The 26,611-nt window shown below is 41.6% G+C and overlaps 1 protein-coding gene across 1 annotated transcript in view; it reads left to right on the top strand.

Annotated features, from left to right (window-relative positions):
• Positions 1 to 26,111, top strand: part of BRAP (BRCA1 associated protein) — a gene marked incomplete at its 5' end in the record, with an annotated part of 28,917 nt that extends 2,806 nt beyond the window's left edge. Inside the window, 10 exons of the mRNA XM_079717176.1 lie at positions 201 to 399; positions 1,550 to 1,739; positions 8,067 to 8,180; positions 9,846 to 9,994; positions 14,234 to 14,309; positions 14,773 to 14,911; positions 15,280 to 15,389; positions 17,709 to 17,798; positions 23,499 to 23,602; positions 25,647 to 26,111. Of these exons, the coding sequence (XP_079573302.1) occupies positions 201 to 399; positions 1,550 to 1,739; positions 8,067 to 8,180; positions 9,846 to 9,994; positions 14,234 to 14,309; positions 14,773 to 14,911; positions 15,280 to 15,389; positions 17,709 to 17,798; positions 23,499 to 23,602; positions 25,647 to 26,010 (1,535 nt within the window). The 3' untranslated portion in view covers positions 26,011 to 26,111. The remainder of the gene's footprint in view (positions 1 to 200; positions 400 to 1,549; positions 1,740 to 8,066; positions 8,181 to 9,845; positions 9,995 to 14,233; positions 14,310 to 14,772; positions 14,912 to 15,279; positions 15,390 to 17,708; positions 17,799 to 23,498; positions 23,603 to 25,646) is intronic.
• Between the last annotated feature and the right edge of the window lie 500 nt (positions 26,112 to 26,611).

The following is a 26,611-nucleotide window of genomic DNA, read 5'->3' as shown; positions in this document are numbered from 1 at the left end:
GACGTTTGGGGCGGGGGACGGGCGAAGAGTACTTCCTAGCTGAGATGCCTCCACAGCTCTGCTGTTCTGTGAATGTAGTTCTTAGTGCAGTACATTACAACTTCTCTTCCAGTTTATTATTCTACTCAAAGTTTTCATCTGATTAGAGTCCTTCAGCATATTTCCTATCAGTTTATAATCCAATTTTTGGTTTGTGAAAGATGAGCTGAAAGCTACAGTGGAAGACAGGAAGTCTTCAGAAGCCTCCCCCACTGCACAGAGAAGTAAAGATCAAAGTAAAGAAGGCGTAAACACTGCTCCCGATTCTCCATCCAAACAGCTTCCAGACCAGATTTCGTTCTTCAGTGGAAACCCCTCCGTTGAAATAGTTCACGGTATTATGCATCTATACAAGACAAAGTAAGAAAATCCTTTTCTCTTTTGAGTTTGTCTGTTTTTTGCCACAGGGCAGAGAAAAATCTCTTGCCCTGAAGGGAAGTGGGTATTTTAAACTTCAAAGGGATAGTACTTTCATATACTGTGTGTTAAAGAATCCTTAGATGTTTTATATATGGTTAAATCTCGTACATTGGGTCAAAGCTTCTTAGGAAAGAATTGTGTAGATTCACTTGAGAAAATACCTAGGAAAATATTCCCTGAGAAGGTAGGCATGCAGGTGATTGGGAAATTGAAAGGAAGGAAGATAAAAAAGAAAAGAAAAATTCTAAATGATCCATAACATCACTGTAGACTCATGTTCCCACCAAGTCTTTACTAAAGAAGCTGCTAAGAAGTCACATAATGGGTTGCAATTTCATCATGTCATTTTACCCCTTTCTGTGGTCCAAACAAGGCTTGCTGGAGGCCAAAGGAAAGGAAGGGTTTTGCTAGTCTACAAGCTGGGCCACCAGCTCCTTGGATAATTGGTAGCTGATCTCTTTAAAGGCTGTCCTTGTCCTAACTTGTCTGCTAGGTTCCCACTGGGAAGCAGAATACTCGGGTAGTCATTTTGGATCATAGCTGTGAGTTTGCAGCATTTCAAAAGCAAATTGCATCATGGGAGGTTTTTCTTTCCCCTCTATTCCAGCTATTCCAACCCAGCAACACTTTCTGTAATCTTCAGAGTCACATTCTCATGGTTCAGAATTGTCCTTCCTATATTTAGAGCTCTTTTCTCTTTGAGACCCTTTGAGAGAAGTCCGTAGTTTGAGTTGTGCTTCTACATTATCTAAGGATAGTTCTTACTAGAAAACTGAGAGCAAAACACAAACTGCAAGTTTGCCTGATGGAGATTTATAACCATAACAAGCCTTTAACTGAAGATTAAAAATGTCAGTGCTGGGTATAACGTAGAACATTTCAAAGCTTACCTTAAACTCCATTGCAGGTATGTTTAAGGGATTCTGCATTTACCCATGTAGTGTGTATTTTCAGGTAAAATAACAAGCTGTTTAACTTGATTTATAAAGCATTACACTTTTTTTTCTGGGACATAAAAGTTGTGTAACTAGTGTTGTTTGCACTAACTATACCTCATCTATTCAAGACAGTCTAATTATTGTCTTATTAGTAAGATGACCTCCTTAAAAGAAGATGTGAGGCGCAGTGCCATGCTGTGTATTCTCACAGTCCCTGCGACAATGACCAGTCATGACCTCATGAAGTTTGTCGCCCCATTTAATGAAGTAATTGAACAAATGAAAATCATCAGAGACTCTACTCCAAATCAGTATATGGTGCTGATAAAGTTGAGTGCTCAGGTAAAAGTTAAGATATTAAAAGCCTCTTTGCCACAGAAACTGTGTTTTTGAAACTGTTTGATAGTAGCCGTGTGTGATTTACTGCATTTTGCACTTCAGAGTCTTGATATGTTCTAGAGTATTGTTGTAATTCTAGAAATATTTCTAAATTCATCAGCAGACATGCTGTTCTAATTCATACCTGCTATTTTTTATAAACTGGATTGAGTATGAAATCTAGGGTTGTGGGTGTTTGTTTATCCAGTAGTAATCATTCCAGTAGAACAAGAGTTCCCAAACTTTCTGAAGTTAATCCTGTATTATTATTTGCCTTTATAAAACTGTGCCCCTGCTTGGATCATCCTCTTTTTAGTAGATATTCTTTGGAACATTTTAGAAAATAAAATCAATTAAAAAATTTTTTTTGGTGACAAGAGGGGTTTTGTGACACTCCTTGCATCGTTAAAGATGCTTTAGAGTTCCTTTTTTTTTTTTTTAATGTATTTTATCTATTTATTTCTTTTTGGCACGTAAGGTGTAAGGTCTTCGTAGCTGCACACATGCTTTCTCTAGTTGTAGCAAACTGGGGCTATTCTTCTTTGTGGTGCGCGGGCTTCTCATTGCAGTGGCTTCTCGTTGCGGAGCACGGGGTCTAGGTGCACAGGCTTCATTAGTTGTGGCACGTGGGCTCAGTAGTTGTGGCTCACGGGCTCTAGAGCGCAGGCTCAGTAGTTGTGGCACGTGGGCTTAGTTGCTCCTCGGCATGTGGGATCTTCCTGGACCAGGGCTTGAATCTGTGTCCCCTGCATTGGCAGGCGGATTCTTAACCACTGCACCACCAGGGAAGTCGCAAAAGATGCTTTAGAGTTCTAATTGGAAATCACTGCAGTAGAGAGACAAACACTGAAAGAATGGTGATATTTTCAGCTTTTAAAAGTATTTGCACGTTATAAGAGAGTTTTTGACTTAGGAAGGTTTTGCCATCCAGTCCGTTTTACTTGTTGCATTAAGCATCATTTTGCATGCGCCTCAGTTCTAAAGATGTTAGAAAGATATTCTCTTGGTTTTTATTCTTAGGAGCATTCATGTTTCTATGTGAATATAAAAATGAGGTAAGCTTTAGGTATTATGCAGGTTATTAAAGGGCTGGCTACCTTATCCATAGGTTTCATTCAATTTGTTTTCATTTTATTTTTTTATAGCCTGTTACATTTTGACATTTCATTAGGGGTTTTTTTTTTTTCCAACTTTTTTTTTTTTTTTTTTGCAGTATGCGGGCCTCTCACTGTTGTGGCCTCTCCCGTTGCCGAGCACAGGCTCCGGACGCACAGGCTCAGTGGCCATGGCTCACGGGCCTAGCCGCTCTGCGGCATGTGGGATCTTCCCGGACTGGGGCACGAACCCGTGTCCCCTGCATCGGCAGGCAGACTCTCAACCACTGCGCCACCAGGGAAGCCCTCATTAGGTTTTTTTTTTTTTTTTTTTTTTTTTTTTTTTTTTTTTTTTTTTGTTTTTTGAGGTACGCGGGCCTCCCACTGTTGTGGCCTCTCCCGTTGCGGAGCACAGGCTCCAGGGGCGCAGGCTCAGCGGCCATGGCTCACGGGCCCAGCCGTTCTGCGGCATGTGGGATCTTCCCGGACCGGGGCACGAACCCGTGTCCCCTGCATTGGCAGGCGGGCTCTCAACCACTGCGCCACCAGGGAAGCCCCCCTCATTAGGTTTTGAAATGCAGCTCTGTCCAAGTTACTTCTTTCTCACCTCATTGATAAACAGTCTTCCTGAATTTGCCCCAGGTAAACACTTCCCACTTGCAGATTGGCAAAGAAATGAGTGTGCCTGTAGGATCACTTGCCATTGCCTCTGACCAATCACCAAGATTTGTGGGTAATAGGAAGCCCATGACACAAGGCCCATTTGTCATCTCCTCATTTCAAAAACGCAGAGTTGACAGCAGTAGCAGCCATTCATTGGCCGTGGGAACAGAATAAGAGTTCGGGGCTTCCCTGGCAGTCCAGTAGTTAAGCCTCCTCACTTCCACTACAGGGGGTGCAGGTTCAATCCCTGGTTGGAGAACTAAGATCCCGCATGCCACATGGACACACACAAAAGAAAGAGAGAAATAAGAGTTGGATTATATTTGTACCTGTTCAGCAGGCCACTGAGAAAGAACCCTTAGTGTGGAATTCCGTGTACAAGAGGGTACACAGTTGTTATCTTTAACCTTTACAAAGCACCACACATTTGAGAGAGACATTTAAAATGTGTTTCAACGGTTCTGTAAGCTTAGACTTCACAAGTTGACACTGAGAACCGAAAAGCACTTCACAGCTGCTTTCACTGACTGTCAGAAGACCTTCCAAGGTTGCTGAAGAACTTTCCAAATAGTGGGCACGTGGTATTTTAAATCTTTTTGAATCTAATAATAAGGGTATTGATGATAACACGCAACCTTTATTGACCACTTATTCTGTCCCATTCACTCTGCTAAGTGCTTGATGTGCATTAGCTGATGTAATCCTCACTACGGCCCTACTGTTGTTATCCTAGTTTTACAAGTGAGGAAACTGACTACGGAGAGAGGTTAGTGATTTGACCAGGGTTATACAGCTAGAAATAAGTGACTGAGCTGGGATTTGAGCCCTCACTTTTAATCCCTAGGGTGTAGTCCTCTTCCAGCAGGAGTGGGATGAAAGTGTGGGGAAGGGAAGATATTCACTGTTTGCCAGAAAAATTGTGTAATGGCAGTATTTTACTTATAGCTTCTACCGAACAAGCAAGGGTGATAAGTAACACAGGGAAAGTCACAGAAAGAGACTGGGGAAAAATGTTTAAGAACATATTAGACTTTTTATTTAGTCTGAAGTGTATTAAGCCCACAGCACTAACTTGTCTAATAAACCCACAAACTTCCCTGTAGCACATGTGGCCCTTCACAGTCTGCAGATAGTGCTGTGGAAATCTTCTGCTACTGTTAATGGATTTTCTTTGTATTTCTGCATTGTCTCTCCACCTCTGTCTTTGGACCAAGTGCAGGTTGCTTAAGTTGACACATGTTTTCTGAGACTGTGATACAGCTTTCTGAGTGCTCTGTGAGGATAGAACCCTTGACCTTGGTATCGTGAGTTGTATTATTTATCTGTAATGCTGGATCTTAGGGTCTAAGGCCTAAAATTACCCTCCTGGTATAAGACTTGAAGTTGTTAGATTAATATTGGGCCCTAATGAGAATAGACTCAATATCACCAACTCTTGAGTAACTTACTAGATGTCAAGCCTGTGCTAAGTGCTTTTCATGCGTCAGCTCCTCGAGTCCTCTCAGTTATGCCATAAGGTAGGTGTCATTATTTTCATATTTTATAATTGAGGAAACAGACATGGGTGAGACACTTGCCCAAGGCTACATAGCTAGTAAGTGTCCAAGTTATGATTCAAACACAGGCAGCCTGACTCCATGGCCTGGACAGGTAACTATATTCTTACTCCTTTCTTTTTCTCAGCATAGAATTTTATTAAGAACTAATAGGCCTTCTCTATGTCTTTTATCATTTCTTGAATTTCTGTTGGCCTCGTCTTTCTTTATGCTGGAGGTGTTAGATGTGCCTACAGAGTTGTACTGTGCCCCTTAGGAAATTTAGTCTTTGGGTAAGGAATTTGTAATTCAGGATACAGGGAAGTAGAAGGGGATTCAGTTTTGTAGTTCCTTGGGACAAAAAAAGGACAGATAACCTCTCAATGGAGTATGTTGACTCATTTTCACTTAATATCCTTGGGCCAGCCCAGGAGATAGCTCTTTTGAAAAGTAAAAATGTGTTCTCAGAAGTAAAAATGTGATCACTGTGACAGTAAAGGAACCTTGATCATAATAGGTTTTTCTTTTTCTGAGTTTATGGTGAGAAAAGAACAGTAAAATCAAAGGACTAGAAAAAAACCAAAAGCTGGGTTTCTTGAAATTTGGGGCTCTAGGGCTTCCCTGCTGGCGCGGTGGTTAAGAATCTGCCTGCCAGTACAGGGGACACGGGTTCAAACCCTGGTCCAGGAAGATCCCACATGCCGCGGAGCAACTAAGCCCGGCACCAGAACTACTGAAGCCCGCACACCTAGAGCCCATGCTCAGCAGCAAGAGAAGCCACTGCAATGAGAAGCCCGCACACCGCAACAAAGAGCAGCCCCCGCTCGCCACAACTAGAGAAAACCTGTGCTCGGCAACGAAGACCCAACACAGCCAAAAATAAATAAATAAATTTAAAAATAAACAAACAAACAAATAAATAAATAAATTTGGGGCTCTATACAGTGCAGGCAGGCATTTTAAACAAGAGTTGTTTCTTCTGTGTTTTTTGCTGTTAGCTTCAGTCTTTTGTGCATTTCAGTGCTGAGTTGAAGCAGGAACCACATGGATTTTGTTCCCTGCTCTTGTCCTTTGCATAGCACAGTGCCCGGCATGTGCTTGGTACTCAGTAAATATTCCAGCCAGTGAAGCGACATTTCCAATACCAAGATTTTAAAGAAGATAACAATGTGTTCAAAAAGTATACTTCTTTGGTATAGATAATTCCCCCAAGAAAGAAATAATTTATCTCATGTTGAGTAGATTTTGTCACATCCCCAGTATCACAAACCTTGTCACTTCCTCTGAGGAGGCTTGGGCACTTAGGGAGCATCTACAGAGCTGGAGGTCTTCGGCTGGGTCTGCTGTTCTCAGCAGCCACATCTGCAGCAGCTCCTGGTGGTGCCGGAGGCCCTGAAGAGCCAGCCGTGGCCCTCATTTCCCTCGGTGCGTGAGTCCACCTGCTCACTGTGCTGCTTACTCACCCAAAAGCCTTTCAAGACATATCTACTGCTCTTGAAAAATGGGAGAAGCCATTTGGGGCTGCTACTTCTTAGCGTTAAAGGGATTTATTGTCCAAGAACTGGCTTTTAACATTTTGAAGTTCAAATACACAGGTTGTTTCCTGAAGGAAAGCCTCCCCTCCTCACCCCCCAAAAAGGCCCTGCAAAATCTGTGTTCAGAATTGGTCATCCTTCCTTAGTGGCTTAGCTTACTTGGTCAGATTAAGAAAGCATAGGTAATTAAGAATCCACACTTGAATTACATCATCAGAGTGCAGTGAAAAGCTGCTGAAAAGCTTAAAGTGGCTGTAAGGTTCAGACCCTATGAGAGTAGACGGCCAGGACTGGTTTTGCCTGGTACAGCTTGAATCTCGTCCTTGAGGTTGATAGTGCGGCATTTCCTTTTGCAGAACACCTTTCCTCTCTTTAGGCAGCTTGTCTACACTGGTGAGGCCAAAGCACACAACTTCCTATCTTTGGGCTAATGCCTGTGTGAGAGTGAAACCCAGATAAGCCTTGGCCTCTCAGCTGCCTCTAAAAATTGCTGAGTTTTAAAAGCTGGAATTGTCTCTTTGTTACCTTCTACTAAGGCTAGACTGGAAGATTTGATTTACTTGTGTCCATATTCACAAATGCACATGTGCCTTTGCAGCTTTACCTACAGGGGACTGTTTCCCCTGATTTTATCTGTCTTCCACTCCAAGGGAACAAGATTGTTAGTATTTTAAAGGCTGGTTCATCTTGGACCTCTTGACCTTGGCCAGAAGTTTGGCTTTTGGTGTTATACACTAGTTGCTTAAAACCTCCTGATGGGATCCTTATCTATCATGTATTATTACTGTTATTATTATTGGGTTTATTGAAAAGAAGGAATTGGCTTTTCACTCCATACCAGTTCCACTGGTCCTCTATTTTTTCTCACATAGATGCTGACATTTGTTTTAAAAAGCTCTTCTGTAGGGAATTCCCTGGCAGTCCAGTGGTTAAGACACAGCGCTTTCACTGCCAGGGGCCCGGGTTCAATCCCTGGGTGGGGAACTAAGATCCCGCAGGCCATGTGGTGTGGCTGGGGGAAAAAAAAAAAGCTCTTCTGTAACAATCATTGCTTATGATTTGGTTCCAAATAGGCTTGACTTCAGTGGCTGTGAAAGTGCTGACTAGAGGCAAAAAAAAAAAGAAGAAAGAAAAAATATGATATCAAGGGAAACGCTGACCATTGTTGGTTGAATATGTATTAAAATTGTAGTAGCTGTCAGCTTATTGCACTTCAGTAGCTTCTGCTAGTTCCAGTAAGACTATCACGTATCAGGAAAAATTGTAGAGATGTAGGATATTGACCTGCAGGGTTCAGTTAGCCTGTGAACCTGCTGCTATAGATGTTACTTTTGGTGGTTGCTTTCTCTCCTAAGTATAACTTTTAAAAGCTGAAGAACAGAATAATTGAAGCCATGCATCTTGAATAGAAAGCACGTTTTCAGGATCTCTTAACTTTTTCCTTTTCCCCACTGGTTCACCTAGGCCGATGCAGATAGTTTTTACATGGCATGCAATGGCCGCCAGTTCAACTCAATAGAAGATGATGTTTGCCAGCTGGTCTATGTGGAGAGGGCTGAAGTACTGAAATCTGAAGATGTAAGTGTGAATAATTCTTATATTTGATATGAACATATCAGAATGGTATAAAGTTGAAAGTTAAGGTATCTGCGGAAATGTCCAGAATAGGCCAGTCCATAGAGACAGAAAATAGATTAGTTGCCAGAGGCTGGGGGAGAGAAATGTGAGGAGTGACTGCTAACAAGAACAGTGTTTCTTTTGGGGGTGATAGAAATGTTCTAGAATTAGGTGGTGGTGTGGTGGGTGCACAGCCTTGTGAAAAACCGTTTGGTAAAAACCGCTTTAAAATGGCAAATTTTATATATGTGAATTTTATCTCAAGTTTTAAAAATTGTCCAAAGTATTTTTTTAAAAAAAGGATATTATCTGTGTTGTTGAAATTGAGTATGTATCTATTCCAGATGGATGAAACATTGCCTAGAGCCTAAAAGAAATGTTTTTGTTTGAAATATTAACCCTTAATCCTCATCCTGATTTTTGATTCTGTTTTGATAGCAATTTATGATTCTCCTGATCTCTCACCCTCCATGGGAAGCTTTCCTATAATACGTGCTGTTTGAATCATTTTATGAAGTAGTAGATCCGGCTCGGTTATGCTTTTAATATTTCCTTTCTTTTAAAGTAGCCCTAAAGGTCTTTTTACCTTGAATTCAGCTTGATATTGGAATAAGTTCTGATTAGATTGTTCTGTCATTAGATTAGGTAAAATAAAAATTGGCAAAGGATAAAAAGGGAAGACTTTCCCTTTTGCCAGTTGCTGGGCAAGGCCTCAGTTTTAGAAATTCCTTTCTCTAAATGAACACAGCTTCTTGAGAGATTTCCTGTAAATATCTTCTCTTCAGGGACTGTAGATTAATGTGACTTTTCTCAGTGTGTCCTTATTTGTACGCCTTACCTTTGCCTCAATAGTCCCACAGTTGGCAGGGCTTGGGTCAGACCCCACTGTGTTAGAGGTGCCTTTCTTGACCACCTAGATTGTTATGCCCCCTATTTCACACCCTGTTCTTTCATAGCATTTATAACCATAGGTAATTATACTTCTTAAAATTTTGAATTTTGTATCTCTCTCTACTAGAGTCTAAGCTCTGTGAGGAGAGGGACAAACTTTGTTTTCTGGGACTTACGGAATCTGTTTTTGCTCACCATTGTCCCACACCTAGAACAGTGTCTGGCACACATAGCAGGGAATTAATAAGTATGTGCTAAATGAATAAATAAATAAAATCACTGTTGTTGATACTGTTAGCACTTAATGGAAAGTGTCAAGTTTTAATTTACTCTGTGGAAAAATCGTTCAGATACACTCCTGTTCTCCTGCTTTTTATTCCTTTGTGTTCTAGTATAGTCATGGCCATTCAGAGTTAGAGCAAGGAGTCTGGTAACAAGATTCTGGCAGCAGTCTCCCTTCCTAGAATGTCAGCTCTGTGAAGGCAGGCATCCTTTTTTGCTTTGTTCGCCACTGTATCCATAGTGCCTAGCACAGTGCTGGGACTGTAGGAGGTGCTTAATTAATATTTGTTGCATGGATGAAAATCTTACCAATTTATTTTCACAAAGCAATAATATTGAGAACATCCTGCGAGGAGTCAAAAAGTAACAGGAAAACTGTTGCTTTAAAAGAAAAAAAAAAAAATTAGAACCCGTGGATGACAAGTGAGGCTTATTCGAGGTGTTTCCCTGTAGGGGGCCAGCCTCCCTGTGATGGACCTAACGGAGCTGCCCAAGTGCACAGTGTGTCTGGAGCGCATGGATGAGTCCGTGAACGGCATTCTCACCACCTTATGTAACCACAGCTTCCACAGCCAGTGTCTGCAGCGCTGGGATGACACAACGTGAGTGCAGAAGGTCACCCCCCTACCCTGTCAAAGCTCATTATTACCCTTTCCCAGAATTAAGAACAGCCACCCCCCAAAATGAATCACTCCAAGTATTTGACTTCATAAACCTGGGTACCACGATGGTGAAGAGGTCACATAGAAGGGCCTTCCATGTTTCTTCTTTGCTTTCCTCAGTTCACGTGAGGATCAGCATTCCTAGACCAAGTCCCTTTTAGTGCCAATTCTGAATCCTTACGGAATGTCCCAAAGCAGCATGCATTGTTCTTTCCTTCAAAGAGCCAGAAAGTGAGGGGGTGCGGGGGAAGTTTAGCTTTGAGGCTCTCATGCTAAAATGACATCCAGGTCTAAAATCTTGTTTATCACCTGCACTTTATGTCTACTCTTTACTTTGGCTTTCTTATCAAAGAGTGCTGGGCTACAGCAATCTGACGTTTTGGATTTATCATGTTGTTGATGGCTCGGTGGCCAGTAGTTACAGTAGTCACTAAGTATGAGGCATACACACACCTATGTTCTCCTGTTTCCCAGTGCAACAGAGGCCCTATTTGTAGGGTGGCATTGTGCAGACAAAGAACTGAGGTGTAACCTGTACCTTTTTTTTCCAGTCAGAGGTTGCTGCTCCCTTTGCAAACTGCATTGTGGGTCTTAGCTAGAAGGGCCTCGTGGCCTTCAGATGCTGGCCTCGTGGGTTTCCCAGTACAGAGAGGAAGGTGCAGAATCAAATAATGACACAAATAAGTGTGAAATTACAGCCATTGCAAGTGTTACAGAGGAGCAGCGTTGCAGCACTGTGACTAGAGAATAGGGCCCTGACACAGCCAGGGCTGTCTGAGGGGCAGCCTCTCAGGGAGGATGCACAGGACTTAGCCAGCTGCACAGTGGAACCGGCGAGAAGGCAGTGTCGGGGAGGGGGTGTGCACGGGAAGGGGGAAATCACGTTCCAAAGCCCGGGAATAAGGAGGGGCGAAAGGCCACAGGAGTCTCTGTTCTCTGCCCCCACGTGGTCAGCTTTACAGAGCAGGGACCCTGTCTGGCTGTTCTCTGCTGTGCCGCTCACACTTAGCAGACACTTAGCAGGAGACATGGTGCGTAGGAGGAGCTCAGTAAATATCTTTGAGCAGATAAATAGACCCTGGCTTTTCCGTGGCTAGTTTACCTGGAGAAGAATCTTGCCCTGGTTCTGTAGAGTCCTTGGTCAATTCTGGGGTATCATTTGAGGGTTCTTCAGAGAATTGTCCAGGTTTAAATTTGCCTTGAATAAAGCCACGCTAAGATGTTTCTGTTCCATAAAGTGTCTGTCTGTATCTTGTGTCCATCTGTTACACCATTTAAGTTCTGGATGCTTCTTTGTTTCCTGCCACTCCAATTTTACTTTCCGTACAAGTTAATTTTTGTAAAACCATAGCATTTTCAAGTTGGAAGTTTCCTCAGGGACCATCTTGTCCAACCTCCTCATTTTATAGAGGAGGAGACAGAGGCCCAGAGGTGAAAATTAGCATGCTCGAAGTGTCATGACAGAGAACGAATGCCAGAACTGGGTCCAGAATTCAACCCACCGGGCAGCTGCCCTCAAAACCATACAGTGCCTTCAGCAAGTGGGTTTTGAGCCTCTCTATGTGCACAGTACAGTGCTATGTGCTGAGGGGGAGAGAAACAAACAACAGACCCTCCTCAGGAACATTGATCTGCTAAGGGAGAGTCACACATACATGTATGCATACAGTTCGAGGTAGAGATGAGAGCGAGCCAGCTGCCCCACTGGGGTGGTCTGGAAGGGCTGCTTACAGAAGGCGGTATTGGTACCAGGTCACGAAGGGTGGTTTTTTTGTCAGGGAAGGACATTCTGAGAGGATTTCCTCAAATATCTCCTCAGGAAAATAAGATTACAACTCAAAATTATTTTTGAAGGGAAGGCAGGAAGAATTGAATCAACTGTTATTTTTTAATAGATGAGATGGTATATCATAGAGTGCTAATTGTATAGTACAGATAAGTTTATTTTTATAATTTTCCCCCCTTTTTCCTTTTTATTCTCAGGATCATACATTTCAGAAAGATCATTTTGGCACGGTGTAGAAAATTAGATTTCAGAATTCGTTTGCTGTTTTCTTATCCCACCACTACCACAGCTGCACAAAGACTGAAGTGATGACACAGAGCTAGTTCCTACGTTTGACAAGACTGCTTGTGGCGTCCTAGCTGCCACTTTTTTTAAAAAATAAATTTATTTATTTATTATTTATTTTTGGCTGCATTGGGTCTTCGTTGCTGTGCGCAGGCTTTCTCTAGTTGTGGCAAGTGGGGGCTACTCTTAGTTGTGGTGCGTGGGCTTCTCATCGCAGTGGCTTCTCTTGTTGCAGAGCACGGGCTCTAGGCACGTGGGCTTCAGTAGTTGTGGCACACGGGCTTCAGTAGTTGTGGCTTGTGGGCTCTAGAGCGCAGACTCAGTAGTTCTGGTGCATGGGCTTAGTTGCTCTGCAGCATGTGCGATCTTCCCCGGCCAGGGCTCGAACCCGTGTCCCTTGCATTGGCAGGTGGATTCTTAACCACTGGGCCACCCGGGAAGTCCCTAGCTGCCAATTTTTTTACTTCTTCAAGATTGTCCTGTCTTCTCTTTTGGTACTAAAGAAAGAGACAGACTAAATCCTTTAGCTTTCTCTTGGGAAACATAGTCCTTATCTGTGATAAGAACTTAGTGTTCTTCCTGCTTATTTCCATTTCTTGGTTTTATCTATTCAGTAGGGTAACAAACTGATACTAGTTATATCTTGAGCATTCTTTCTTCTTGGTGCCAGTTCACTTAGCCTCAACTATCACCTACTTTCTATCATTTTTGCCCATTGGACACAAATATTCGTGACTGGTACTTAGCATTACTTTGTCTTGAGTATAAGGGTTAATGGATTTTTTCAATTTTTTTTCATTTTTATTGAAGTATAATTGACAATCAAAAATTGTATATACTTAAGGTGTACAACTAGATGACCCCATATACATCAACACTGTAAAATGCTCACCACAGCCAAGCAAGTCAGCATATCCATCACTTCACCCCTTTACTGTTTTACCTGTTTGTGTTTACTTTTCTTTTTTTTTTGTCGTGAGAACAATGAAGCTCCACCCTCTTAGTAAATTTCAAGAACACAGTACAGTATTGTCAATTATAGTCAACATTGATGTATACCAGTTCTCTAGAACCTACTCACCTTGCATAACTGAAAGTTTGTACCTCTTGACCAACATCTCCCTGTTTCCCCCTTTTCCCAGCCCCTGGTAGCCACCTTTCTACTCTGTGTATCTATGAGTTTGGCTTTTGTGCCATTTTTATTGGCTTTTTGTAAATTGAAACTTTAGTACTCACCGAGCACTGGTATCTTTTTCCAGATGAAATTCATTGTATGATAAAATGTTGTATGTGTTTCATGAAGTACATTAACTTTTTTTTTTTTTTTAGTGAAATTTACTACAGAATTTAGTTTCAACTCTTAGGAGCAACCTTGAGAGGACAGGGTACATTTTGGATGATTTAAAACTTTGAGAAGTGGGGATAAGGTAGATTGAACTAAAAATACATTGTGGGTAGCCAGACATGAAACAAAATTAACAACTAGTCTCAAGTCTCTAATTCTAACCTATAAATATTTAGTTCTTTGATTACCTAAGCTTTAGACAGAAGAGTGGAGAAAGATATGAGGCAGATCAAGATTTTTCCCTTATCCTCAGCTTTATCAAGATTTTGTGGGACTTACCTGGTGGCGCAGTGGTTAAGAATACGCCTGCCAATGCAGGGGACACGGGTTCGAGCCCTGGTCTGGGAAGATCCCACATGCCGCGGAGCAACTAAGCCCGTGTGCCACAACTACTGAAGCCCGTGTGCCTAGAGCCCATGCTCCGCAACAAGAGAAGCCACCTCAATGAGAAGCCCGTGTACTGCAACAAAGAGTAGCCCCCACTTGTAGCAACTAGAGAAAGGCCTCATGCAGCAATGAAGACCCAATGCAGCCAAAAATTAATTAATTAATTAAAAAAAAAAAGATTTTGTGTTTTTTTTTTCATTTCCTTTGAGAATAGCTTGAAAGCATTTGTCTTTTGAATGATATCCTTAATTACGATAAACTTAAAACTATTATATGAGAGAAGGAGGATATACAATTGCATTTTTGACTTTTGGGTTCTGTGACAGCTGTCTTTTATATTTAATCTGTATTATTATTTTTTTGGTGTCCTTTATAGGTGCCCTGTTTGCCGATATTGTCAAACACCAGAGCCAGTAGAAGAAAATAAGTGTTTCGAGTGTGGTGTTCAGGAAGTAAGTAACGAGTGGTGGGGAAGAGTAATGCTCGCGGCTTTAATTGTCTGGGGTTTCCTTCTGCCCAGTGTGGGGTAAATTCTTTGCAATTCTTTTTGAGACTGATTTTTTTTTTTTTTCTTTTTGTCCAGGGTCAGGCAAAAAATATAAATACACAAACTATTACTCCTACACAAAATACTTTATGGTTTCATTCTTTGGCCTTTGAAAACGCCTAGACTTCTGTTGATAAATTGTGATTATTTTTTCTTGCTATTTACATAGAGTTCCATAGAATCCAGAGTGAAAAACTAATTGACCCCTAAAAGCATCCTTGCTTGTTGGGTTTTAAACATATTTATTCAAAACTCCTGTAGAAACAACTCTAAACCTCATCCTGTGTCAGGCTCTCCCCTTTCCACCCCAGTGGACCAGGTCATGTGTTTTTATGTAACTAATTAAGATCTTACCTCCTTCTCGGCAGAACCTCTGGATTTGTTTAATATGTGGCCACATAGGATGTGGACGGTATGTGAGTCGACACGCCTATAAGCACTTCGAGGAGACCCAGCACACGTATGCCATGCAGCTCACCAACCATCGAGTCTGGGACTATGCTGGAGGTGAACACCACTCCCATTTTCTAATTTGGATTCATTCTTTCTGAAAACGTCTCCGTCAGAACCTCTCCCCTTGCTCTCACAGCTTGAAATCTTCCTGACAGCTGTGGCAAACTCCAATTCTCATGGTGCCCCATAGGGCACTATTTCCTATGAATGGCCTGCATTGCACAGGATAAAGAGAGTTAATACTTACACTCTGCCCTCTCACTTTTTTTTTTAAATTCAAATGATTTAACCCACTTTTAAAGAAATATTGCAAGGCATTTAATTTGGATCTGTAAAAACAAAATTTTGTCAAAGTTAAAGGCGTATGGAGACCCTTTTCATTCTGAAGAAACATGCCTTAGTTGACTCATTCTTTTCTTTAGATAATTATGTCCATCGACTGGTCGCAAGTAAAACAGATGGAAAGATAGTACAGTATGAATGTGAGGGTGATACTTGCCAGGAGGAGAAAATAGATGCCTTACAGTTAGAGGTAAGATATTTTATTAATAATTACTGAATACCTATGTCTACTGCCTTTTACTACTCCAACTTGAAAGGTTGTTTGGGCTTTTAATTTTGCCATACGCCCTGCATGTTAGCTTTTGTTTTAAAGATCTGTATTGCTCTGAAGGATTATAAAAATATTTTTATTCCATCTGATTTTCTTCTTTGAAAATCTAAGTTTCACTGAGCCTTGTTACCTTCAGTGTCATGTTCCTGGTTGTCTCAAGTTCAGTATTAGTGTTGTCCTCTATAGCTGTGATAAAGGTGGAAGTTAAGAATCTTCCTGTTGGGGATTCCCTGGTGGGCCAGTGGTTAGGACTCCACGCTTCCACTGCAGGGGGCACGGGTTCGATCCCTCGTCGGGGAACTAAGATCCCACATGCTGCATGGTGTGGCCAAAAAATAAAAAATATTCTTGAAAAAAAGAGTTATAAAAAAAAAAATCTTCCTGTTGGCATCACAATAGCAGTTGGAAATTGAGCAAACTTGGTCAGGATAAGTTAACCCCAATAGCATCTTTCCATGCTGAGAAGCTTTTTCTAATATATTGGGCTGGCTTTTATGAATTGGACCCTTATATAGATAAAGCCATTTTTAGGGTATTCATATAATTGAGGAAGCAATAAAATTACCACAGTCTTATTTTTCTCATAGCAGTAAACCCCGTCTACTATAAAAGTGATGTGTAAGTTTTATATTAAGGAAGGAAAAGTTTAACATGAGTCCTATTTTATAAATTTCAAAATGATTACTTTAAAAACAAATACCTTAACCTTGGGAGGAAGTGGACATTTGAAAACTTGCTTATCTCTAGACTTTTAAGGTCAGTGGAATGGCCTAAAATAGAGCTGATGTTACCATTAATAAATCGTATTGATGTGAAAAAAATTCAAATCTTTTTTTTTTTTAATATTTATATATTTATTTTTATTTTTGGCTGCATCGGGTCTCAGTTGTGGCATGCAGGATCTTTCGTTGCGGCACGAGGGCTTCTCTCCAGTTGTGGTGCTTGGGCTCCAGAGTGCGCGGGCTCAGTAGTTGCAGCACTTGTGGGTTTAGTTGCCCCGCAGCATGTGGGATCTTAGTTCCCTGACCAGGGATCGAACCCGCGTCCCCTGCATTGGGAGGCGGATTCTTAACCACTGGACCACCAGGGGAGTTCCCCCCCAAAATTCAGATTTTTAATGTTAAGTTTTTAGTAACTCTTCCAAGTTAAGTATGTTCATTCAGTGAATACTTATTGAGGGTTGCCATCTGTTAGTCACTCTTCCATGTGCTGGGAACTCAGCATTAAATAGACTCCCTGCCCTCATGGAGCATACATTCTAGTGACACACACACATACATTCTTCCAGTTGTCCTTTCTTTCTGTTACTCTTTCATGCTGTTCTCTGGCCTGCAAACATGATCAGATCCCTTCTGGTCTTGTGGAAGTGTCTTTCCAGAATGCAGATGTGGTCTTGCCACTCCTTGGCTCTTACTTCTCGATGTCATACCCCACAGCCTTCCATAGGCCCCATCTCTCCATACCCTACACCCCAGCCTCATTGGTCTCACTTCATCTCTGAAGCAATTCTAAACATCCGCACCTCACATCTTGTTAGTTCTCTGGAATCTGTCTCCTCCTCCTGTCTGTCTGTCAGGAGTCCCCTCAAATCTCACCTTCTCTCAGAAGTCCTACCGGATCCTACTGTCATAAGCCACCTATCCTTTCTCTGTAGTTACACAGCACTGTTCATTCATTCATGCACTCAGGCAGCAAACATTTCTTGACATCCAGAATGTGCCAGGCACTGGGGGTACAAAAATAAAGATATAATCCTTGCTTTCAGAGAGTTCAGTCCAGTCAAGGAGAGAGGCAGGCAAACCGGTGATTAAGTGCTAATGTCATAAGTGCTGTTAATGATAGGCACAGTGTTGTGGGAGCCAAGAGAGGCAATTAACCCAGGGCTGGGAGTGACAGGGACAGCTTCCTGGAGGGGGCAGATGGATGAGCTGATCTGAGTTACACTTTGATTTAAAACCATGTAGTTCTTCTTGAAGTCAGCTTAAACAGAAACCTAAGGGTTTTTTAAATTGTACATTTCTCTGTTTGTCCCTATAGATTGTAAGCCCCCAGAGGACCAAAGTGTAATTGTCATCTCTGTGTTCCCCTAGTTTATTGAGGAGAGTGGAACCAAGGTGTAATATACATTCTGTATGTTCCTCTTAATCTTCTGCAGGTCATTAAAAGTCAGGTTTTAATTGAATTTCAGAGACTGACAACTGTGACTTATGTTTTGGTGTTCATTCTCTGTTTTTGTAGTATTCATATTTACTAACAAGCCAGCTGGAGTCTCAACGAATCTACTGGGAAAACAAGATAGTTCGGATAGAGAAGGACACAGCAGAGGAAGTAAGTTTCTGGTCTGGTGACTGCTGAAATGCCACATGCCAGGACAGCCTGATGTTGGGGGAGAAGGAAGGGGAAAAAGGGATCTCAGAGTCTGCCTTCTCAGTCTCATCTATAGGTAGAGAACTGGTTTACCTCTAAAAAGAAACCTTTGTTACATGTCAGTTAAATCTCAACAAAGCTGGGGGCTAGTAAGGCGTAGGAAAAAGAAAAGATTTGGAATCAGCTGGCTCACCCCAGTAACCTAACTGTACATCAAGTTTCCAGGGAGAGGTAGTAAACACCTGACTTGTCATTATGCTAGAGACTTAGTCCCAGAAGGTCACATCAGGGAACAAGAAATTGTAGACCACAGTGAGAATGAAGTTAGTCAAAAAGAGGAAAAGGAAGAGACAGAAATACGCTATTGCAAATGTAATCAACTAAGCATAATTTAAAAGGAGAAGGGAAACAGACATATGTTCTCACCTAGGATTAGTAAATCAAGATTTTATTGCGTGCTGAGCCCTACACACAATTTTATTTTGTACTGAGCCCTATACTATACTAAGTTAAGGAAGAAATGAAATACTTGCTACATACCTGAAACGAAAGAAACCTTGGGCTTAAAGCCTTGGTATTTTGGGGCTGGGATGTTGTTTGTTTGTTAACTTCAATCAGGTTTTCTAGTTCCTTGTGTAATTCCATTTAAAAAATAGAAGTATGTGCATGAGGGTTTGTACTTTCAGTCAGCCAGCTGGTTTGTCAACTTGGTAACAGCTGCTTTGGGGAGCTGAATATGGGCTCCTGAGGCAACAAGATTGTGCTTTGAAACTGAAGGGAATAAAATTAGGCAGAGATGCTGAAGTGGTCACCATGGCACCTTATTGGTCTAGGGCAGTAGTCTTGAAAATTTAACAAAATAATGCTTTAAAGAAAAGGCCATTCACTACTCGGATGGATAGAAGAGAAAAGTGATGTGATTTTGTTGGAAACCCGGCCCAGAGTGGCCCAGAGCTCCACCTGCTTGGTGTGCCCTTTGGCTCCAGCATGTACAAGGAACCCTGAGGGTTCCAGACCAGGGACTTTGAAAACCAGTGAGCACCTGAGTGTTCGTGTATAACTAGGGCTCTGGGAACCATTATCAGAACCTAGAGACAATGTTCATAATTCAGTGATTCCCTTAGTATTAAGTAAAGGCTTTTAAATTTTTTTAAATGATTATTTTTAAAGTGATTATTTTAATAACTTTGCGAATCCTCACCAGCAACTGCGCCCTCAGATGGGGGGACTGCAGAGCCGGGTTTGGGGCTCACCTCAGTGGTAGCTGGTGTTATCATGGAGCTTAGCAGGCAGGGCCAAGCTTTCACTTTATGCCAGGCCCATGGGCCCAAGTTTCTGAGTATGCCTACAAATGAGGAGAAATCAGGTTTTTTCATTAAGGCTTAACACCAGCTTTAAAATGATCTTTGGTGAAAAGTTCATGATGAAATTCTTACAGGAACCTTCTAAGCAATGGAAGTGCCTTTCCAGAGGGGCTTCAGGTCACTTGACATACTGTTCTGAATAGGGCTTGATTGGAGTCCATGTGGGAAGGAGGTGCATCTGATGGCACTCACAAGGCAGAGCAGAGGTCGCTGCCACTTGGTGTCAAGTTTGGGGCTCGCAGGGATGAGCACTGGCAACTCCATGCAGCCTTACTAGTGGGTTTTTCTACGGGCTTTACCAGCATGACCACCTAAAGTGCTTTGTGCAGACCCTTGCGAGCTAAGCTCAGGATTCTCTCTGCCGTTTAAGATTCTTTAGGATTAACTGCATTACCTAACACATGCCCATGGAAAGCAAGTCAAGGGGCAGGGAAGCTAAAAATTTGAAACTTGTGTCTACTTTTAGGTAGGGATAAGATAGAGGCAAGGGCAGCCCTAAATAAAAAGCTCGAAAAGGATATTTTGTTTTCTAGTAAAAAATGTCACTTATCCGTAAGTTAATCGGTGATGCAAGCCTTTTGTTCCTGCTGCTGTCCTCCTCTTGACCAGTCCTCTGTCCGTTGGCACCTCCAGCAGTAGAGCACATGCAGGGAGAAACAGTAACTGTGCATTTCACTGGCAGAGATTCTTGGTCATGGGCCTCATAAAAAGGTAATGTGGGGGAGGAGGGGAGCTGCAGAGTGAAATTCACCGTGGACTTCAATTCTAATACTATTGCAGTCCCCCGAAGCCTTAGGTAGTACAATTGCTGTAGTATGTGAGCAGAGTCTGTTCTGGAAAATGAAGCTCATACCCACTTGAAGGTTCATAGTTTTAGTGGGGCCATGTATAAGAGCATAGAGTAGGCCATCAGTACAGGTGCATTCCCCTAAATAGACCTCTTTTCTTTTTAAACCTCCAGCTCCATATAGAAATTGCTCTTTCTCCAGGTGTGGATTGTGAACTGAGTTTGGTGGCCACAACTGGCATTTTTATTAGACAGCATAGGGTAGATGTCAGAGTGTATCACATTTAATATTGTTTTGTGAAACTTTTGTATCAGGGGTGTGTGTGTGTGTGTGTGTGTGTGTGTGTGTGTATATGTATATACTAAGTGTTTCTTACTGAGGGCTAATGGTCAGAAGTGCTTTTAAAACCACTAATTTAGGACTTCCCTGGTGGTGCAGTAGTTAAGAACCCGCCTGCCAATGCAGGGGACACGGGTTCAAGCCCTGGTCCGAGAAGATCCCACATACTGCGGAGCAACTAAGCTTGTGCACCACAACTGCTGAGCCTGCGCTCTAGAGCCTGCAAGCCACAACTGCTGAGCCTGTGTGCCACAACTACTGAAGCCTGCGTTCCTAGAGCCCACGCTCCGCAACAAGAGAAGCCACCGCAATGAGAAGCCCACGCACCGCAACGAAGAGTAGCCCCCGCTCGCCGCAACTAGAGAAAGCCCGCACACAGCAATGAAGACCCAGTGCAGCCAAAAATAAAAATAAATAAAAAATAAATAAATTTTAAAAAACCAAACACTAATTTAAGCCATTGTAATATTTGTCTCTAGCAATATTAGAAACCTTTTTGAGGTTACTAGATATTTTTCATCTTGATTTAAATGTGTTTAGCTTATTGTCTTTAGTGACCAAAACAGACAGTTTGGTTCCTTTTGATGGTCATTTCTGTCCTTTCCAATTTCCCTAAACTGATAGGAGTCAGTTTAAGAGAAAATGTCAGAAGGATCTAGTGGTCTTATTTTAAAACAATATTGAGGAGAAAATTAATACCAAATAGAATGAGAGCAATTTGAAAGCTTTTTTTTTTTTTTTTGCGGTATGTGGGCCTCTCACTTTTGTGGCCTCTCCCGTTGCGGAGCACAGGCTCCGGATGCGCAGGCTCAACGGCCATGGCTCACGGGCCCAGCTGCTCCGTGGCATGTGGGATCTTCCCGGACCGGGGCACGAACTCGCGTCCCCTGCATTGGCAGGCGGACTCTCAACCACTGCGCCACCAGGGAAGTCCTGAAAGCTATTTTTATTTTTATGACATAGAGGAACTTTTAGAAATCTCTCTTTAATTGCATGTTCCTCCAACTTAATGATGTTGGCTCTAAAGTTAATTTCTACAAAACAGTTAATTTCTTATTTAAAAAAAGAGGGAGCAGTGCTGTTAGAGACCTGCTAGGCGAGCCGTAGCAAATGTTTAAAAAGAAAGCGTTACAAGTAGTGGCCCTTTTTCTGGCGTGATGGATGTTGCATGCATCATGGATCTCTGCTAAGAGTTTAAATCTTGCCAAGAGGTCAGTTTTCCTTTGTTATAGAGCTTTGGCCTCCCATATAGTGCAGAGAGACTTTTAGAACTTGGCTTTGGATCCAGATTTGGGGGTCCAATCTTGGACCCATGTCACTCGAGCTGGGTGACCTTGGAGTGTATTGCCTCACCTTTCTCTAAGCCTCAGTTTCTGTAAAAAGTTTACATACCTAAGTCATAGGCTTGTTATAAAGAATAAATGAGATACTGCCTATAAAACACCTAGCCTGGGCCTGGGCCATAGGATTTAAATTCTCAGTCACTTCTGTTCCTATTATTATTACCTCATGATCCACCTGTCTTCCCGTGTCTTTAGACAAGTGGAGTTGAGGTGTTTCCCAAGTCTGTAGATCTTAACACCTGTGTGAATCCAGTGTCTACATAACTAGACTTCCACAGACTCCTTGCTAGGATTGCTGCCATCTGACACATAATACACCAGAATTTTTAATTTCTCTTAAGTTTTTAAGACAATGTAATTTGAATTCTCTCTATAGATTGCCTTTATATAAACTCAAAATAAGAACTGCTTATGTTGCGTATGGCTTCACAGTACATGAGAAAATTAATAGTGAATTTGGATGGAAAAAAGCACCAAACAGAATCACCTGTTACAAGTAACTTCAGATTATTTGGATAATACAATTGTCACTGAAAAGCATGGATTTGAACTGCACAGATCCACTTATATGTGGATTGTTTTCAGTGGATACCTGCTACAGTACTGCAGGATCTGCAAATGGTTGAATCCACAGATGCAGAACCATGGATACGGAGGGCCGACAATAAAGTTATACTCAGATTTTCGACTTCAAGGAGGGTCGAGACCCCACATTGTTCAAGGGTCAAGTGTAACTTTTAGAATATGATCTCAAGAGTTAAAAAACAGTGGTCAGTTAAGAATTGGAGATTCTGCCCTCCTACACTGTTGATGGGAATCTAAATTGGTGCAGTCACTATGGAAGACAGTATGGAGGTTCCTTAAAAAAACTAAAAACAGAACTGCCATATGATCCTGCAATCCCACTCCTCAGCATATATTCAGAAAAGACAAAAACTAATTTGAAAAGAAAAATGCACCCCAGTGTTCATAGCAGCACTGTTTACAACAGCTAAGACATGGAAGAAACCTAAATGTCCATCCACAGATAAATGGGTAAAGAAGATGTGGTATATATATGCAATGGAATATTACTCAGCCATAAAAAAAGAATGAAATAATGCCATTTGCAGCAACATGGATGGACCTAGAGATTATCAAACTAAATGAAGTAAGTCAGACAGAAAGACAAATATTATATGATACCACTTATATCCAAATCTAAAAACTAATACAAATGAATCTATTTACAAAACAGAAACAGACTCACAGACATAGAAAACAAACTTATGTTTACCAAAGGGGAAAGGAAGGGCAGTATGAAATTAACATACTACTATATATGAAATAGAAAGCAACAAGGATTTACTGTATAACACAGGGAACAATACTTGATGTCTTGTAATAACCTATAATGGAAATAATCTGAAATATATATATATATGAATCACTTTGCTGTACACCTGAAACTAACACAATATTACACAATATCATCAGCTACACTTCAAGTTAAAAAAAAAGAATGGGAGGTTCTGGTCTGGCCTCTGATAAATCATCTCATGCTCTACAGCCTGCAGCTCTTTCTTTACCTTCTGGCAGTTTCACTCAACATTCAGTAGCTCTTGACCCTCTTCATCCTGGTTTAGAGAAATGGTAAGAAAAAAAGGATTTCTCAAAATTTTTATTCCTATTGCAGAAATTCTTTCAGATAATGGTCTCACCTTTTCCAAGTTTGGTTTGTCAAAGTTAAAGACAGGTAATTGGAAAAAAAAAAATTGTGACGTTAGCCCCAAAGGCCACACAGCTTTGTCTTTGTGAAGTGAAACTGATCTCTGTTTGCTCTTTCAGATTAACAACATGAAGACCAAATTTAAAGAAACAATTGAGAAATGTGATAATTTGGAGCACAGACTAAATGATCTCCTGAAAGAAAAGCAGTCTGTGGAAAGAAAGTAGGTATAACTGGCCTGTTCTTTTCATTAGCTTTTTTATTCTAACAGGTTCCATAAACAGATAATCTCCTTTATACCCTTGGACACACTCTCATTGTCAAGTGTGTATCACCAAGTTTTCGGGGCTCTCCCCATATATGGAGCAAACCTACTGTGACTTCCTGTTTACTAAAAAATTCAGTGTTTCATGCCAGATGGATGCCATGTGGAATGCAGGACTCTCTCTTGATGTCTGTGCTCATGCTACATGCAAGTATCTTCCATTTTGGCCTGTAGAAAGCAACTTCCTTGTGCCCAGAGCGTCTCTGAGCCATGGTGGCTGAGAAATGGCAGTTAGGAAAGAGATTTACGTTTAAGCTGAAGATGGCATATGTTCTGGCCTTGGTCGGGAATTACAGGCCAAAGATGTTGAATATGGAGCAAAAACTCATCAACAACATGGCAAGAACAGACTCTACTACTGTTATTTGGAAAGATAATTGCTACTGATTGAAAGTACCTTTCTAGTTTAAGTTATACTCACAAAAATAATTGGATTTTTTTACTCCAGACAAATGGATAAAAAATAAATTTAAGGGGGATAATTGTCCCTTAAGATGTTTTGTGTTTTTTTTTTAATCTTGGGATAAATTTAGTTTTACAAAAAGGTTGCAAAGATAGTGCAAAGAATTCCCGTATACCTTTCACCTGTTTTCCCTCATTGCAAATAGTTGAATATTTTTAGTCATTTGTGTGGGGGGATTGGGGGGTAAAATCTATGTAATGTAGATTCTGCCGTTTTAAGTATGCAGCTCACAGTGTTGTGCAGCTATGACCACTGTATGGTTCCAGAATTTTTCATCACCCCAAAAGAAACTCTTCAGCAAAGGTGTTTTTTAACTGCTGTGAAAACAACACTACATTAATAGAAATACAAATCAAAAATTCTCCTATACATTCAGCACCCTAACAAATTGAACTGTTCCAAAGACTTTAAAAGTTAAAACTGGAAGTTTTCTTTCACCCCCAAATCCTGCTATCTAGAGGTAACCATTATTAATGGTACCAGTGAATATTTGTTGTTCTAGGTCTTTTGCTGTACCTGTGTAAACTTCTCATATACATCTTTTTTCTACAAAACTTGAATAATATTAGGTATTCTATTTGGTAAAATATTCTGTTTTGGAGTTGTGTTTTTTTTTTTTTTTTTTTTTTTTGTACTGGCACATCTAGATCTATTCTGATCTTTGTAACATCATATGAAGGTCCCATAATAATTTTAACCAGTTCCCCTTGAAGGACATATAAGTTGTTTCAAGTCTCACACTACTGTGAACAATGTTGCAATAAGCATCTTTCTGCATTTGTCATTTAGTGCAGTCCTGAGTATATTTACTTTATAGGATAAATTCCTGGAAGTAGAATAGCTATGTGAAAGGCCAGGTGAAAGTTTGATTTTCATAGATGGTGTCAAGTTGACTTCCAAGGAGTTTGTGCCAGTTCACACTCTAGTACCAGCATGTGGGAGTACCCCCTTTTCCCACACCTGAGCTCTTTGGCATTCTGATACGTAAAAATGGTATCTCAAGTGGTGTTTTGTCATTCTTTACTTGTGAGTAAGATTGAGCATCAGTAAGGCACTCCCTATTCTTGAAAACTCTTCTCCAGCAAATGCAGTGAGATCAGAGTACTTGACTCTTTAAGAATGTCACTTTTCTTCATAACTTCTTTATCACAGCTGTCATCTCTTAAGCCACCCCTGTAAACAAAACAGAGAAGCAGTAGAAATTTTACCACGAATCACAGAATAGTTTCTGCTATTGAAAATTTTCTGATCCTTTAAAAAAAAAAAATTGTCCTGAGGCTACACTTGAGTTAACTAGAGCAAGATTCTTGTTTTAGGTAGCTGTTGCAATGGCAGCAAACCAGTCCCCCTGGCCATGGGAGGGAGGGGTCTGCCCTAAATGGCTTCTGAGGTCATGGCTCCTCTGTTCAATCCCAGAGCAGAAAGGGGACTGTGTCAGCAAATGCAAAACGCGCTTTGTCTTCCTTTGTTTTGTAAAAGGTGCACTCAGCTAAACACGAAAGTGGCTAAACTCACCACAGAGCTCAAAGAGGAGCAGGAAATGAACAAGTGTTTGCGAGCCAACCAAGTCCTCCTGCAGAACAAGCTGAAGGAAGAGGAGAGGGTGTTAAAGGAGACCTGCGACCAGAAGGACCTGCAGATCACTGAGATCCAGGAGCAGCTGCGGGACGTCATGTTCTACCTGGAGACGCAGCAGAAGATCAGCCACCTGCCCGCTGAGACCCGGCAGGAAATCCAGGAGGGACAGATCAACATTGCCATGGCCTCGGCCTCAAGCCCCCCGTCTTCGGGTGGCAGCGGGAAGCTGTCCTCCAGGAAGGGCCGCAGCAAGAGGGGCAAGTGACCTTCAGAGAAACACACGTCCTTGAGGCTGTTTTCCCTGGCACAGCAAGGGTGTGCTGGGGCCTTCAGCTAAATGTGAGGGTGGACCCTGAATAAGTATAAGTGAGGATCAAGCCGCAGTTGTTTGGATCTTTCATTTGCTAGCGTGTGGTGTAACGAACGTTAGAGGGCTGACAGCTAGTAGAGCTGAGGGAAACGGGCAGTGTTTTCAAAGGTGGCTGCTTTTTTTCAACCATAATAGTTCACTGACCTCAGACGTTCTAATGACCATTTTGCCTTCCTACTTGATAGATGCCCCAACTCTGCTGTGCATTTTTCTGTTGTATTTATTGAGTTGGTGTATTAGACGTTCAGTTCTGGAGTCACTTTAAGAGGTCGAATTTTTTTGTGTCCCCTCAAAGGTAACTATCCTTAGAGCACCAAACCTGCCTGAGGTCATCGCAGCTGCTTGAGAGAGAGGTTCTCCACGGCCACTGAGGATTTATGAAAATTCCCTAGCATTAGCATTGGCATCCCTCCCTGCCTCCAGGGAATTGAATAATTGGTCAAACGTTACATGAAAAGAGGCTGGGTCTGTAAACCTGGCACTGGCTTGTCACCAG

This window comes from Hyperoodon ampullatus (assembly GCF_949752795.1).
Source record: "Hyperoodon ampullatus genome assembly, chromosome: 13".
Classification (NCBI taxonomy): Eukaryota; Metazoa; Chordata; class Mammalia; order Artiodactyla; family Ziphiidae; genus Hyperoodon; species Hyperoodon ampullatus.
This window is presented reverse-complemented; position numbering and strand designations above follow the sequence as displayed.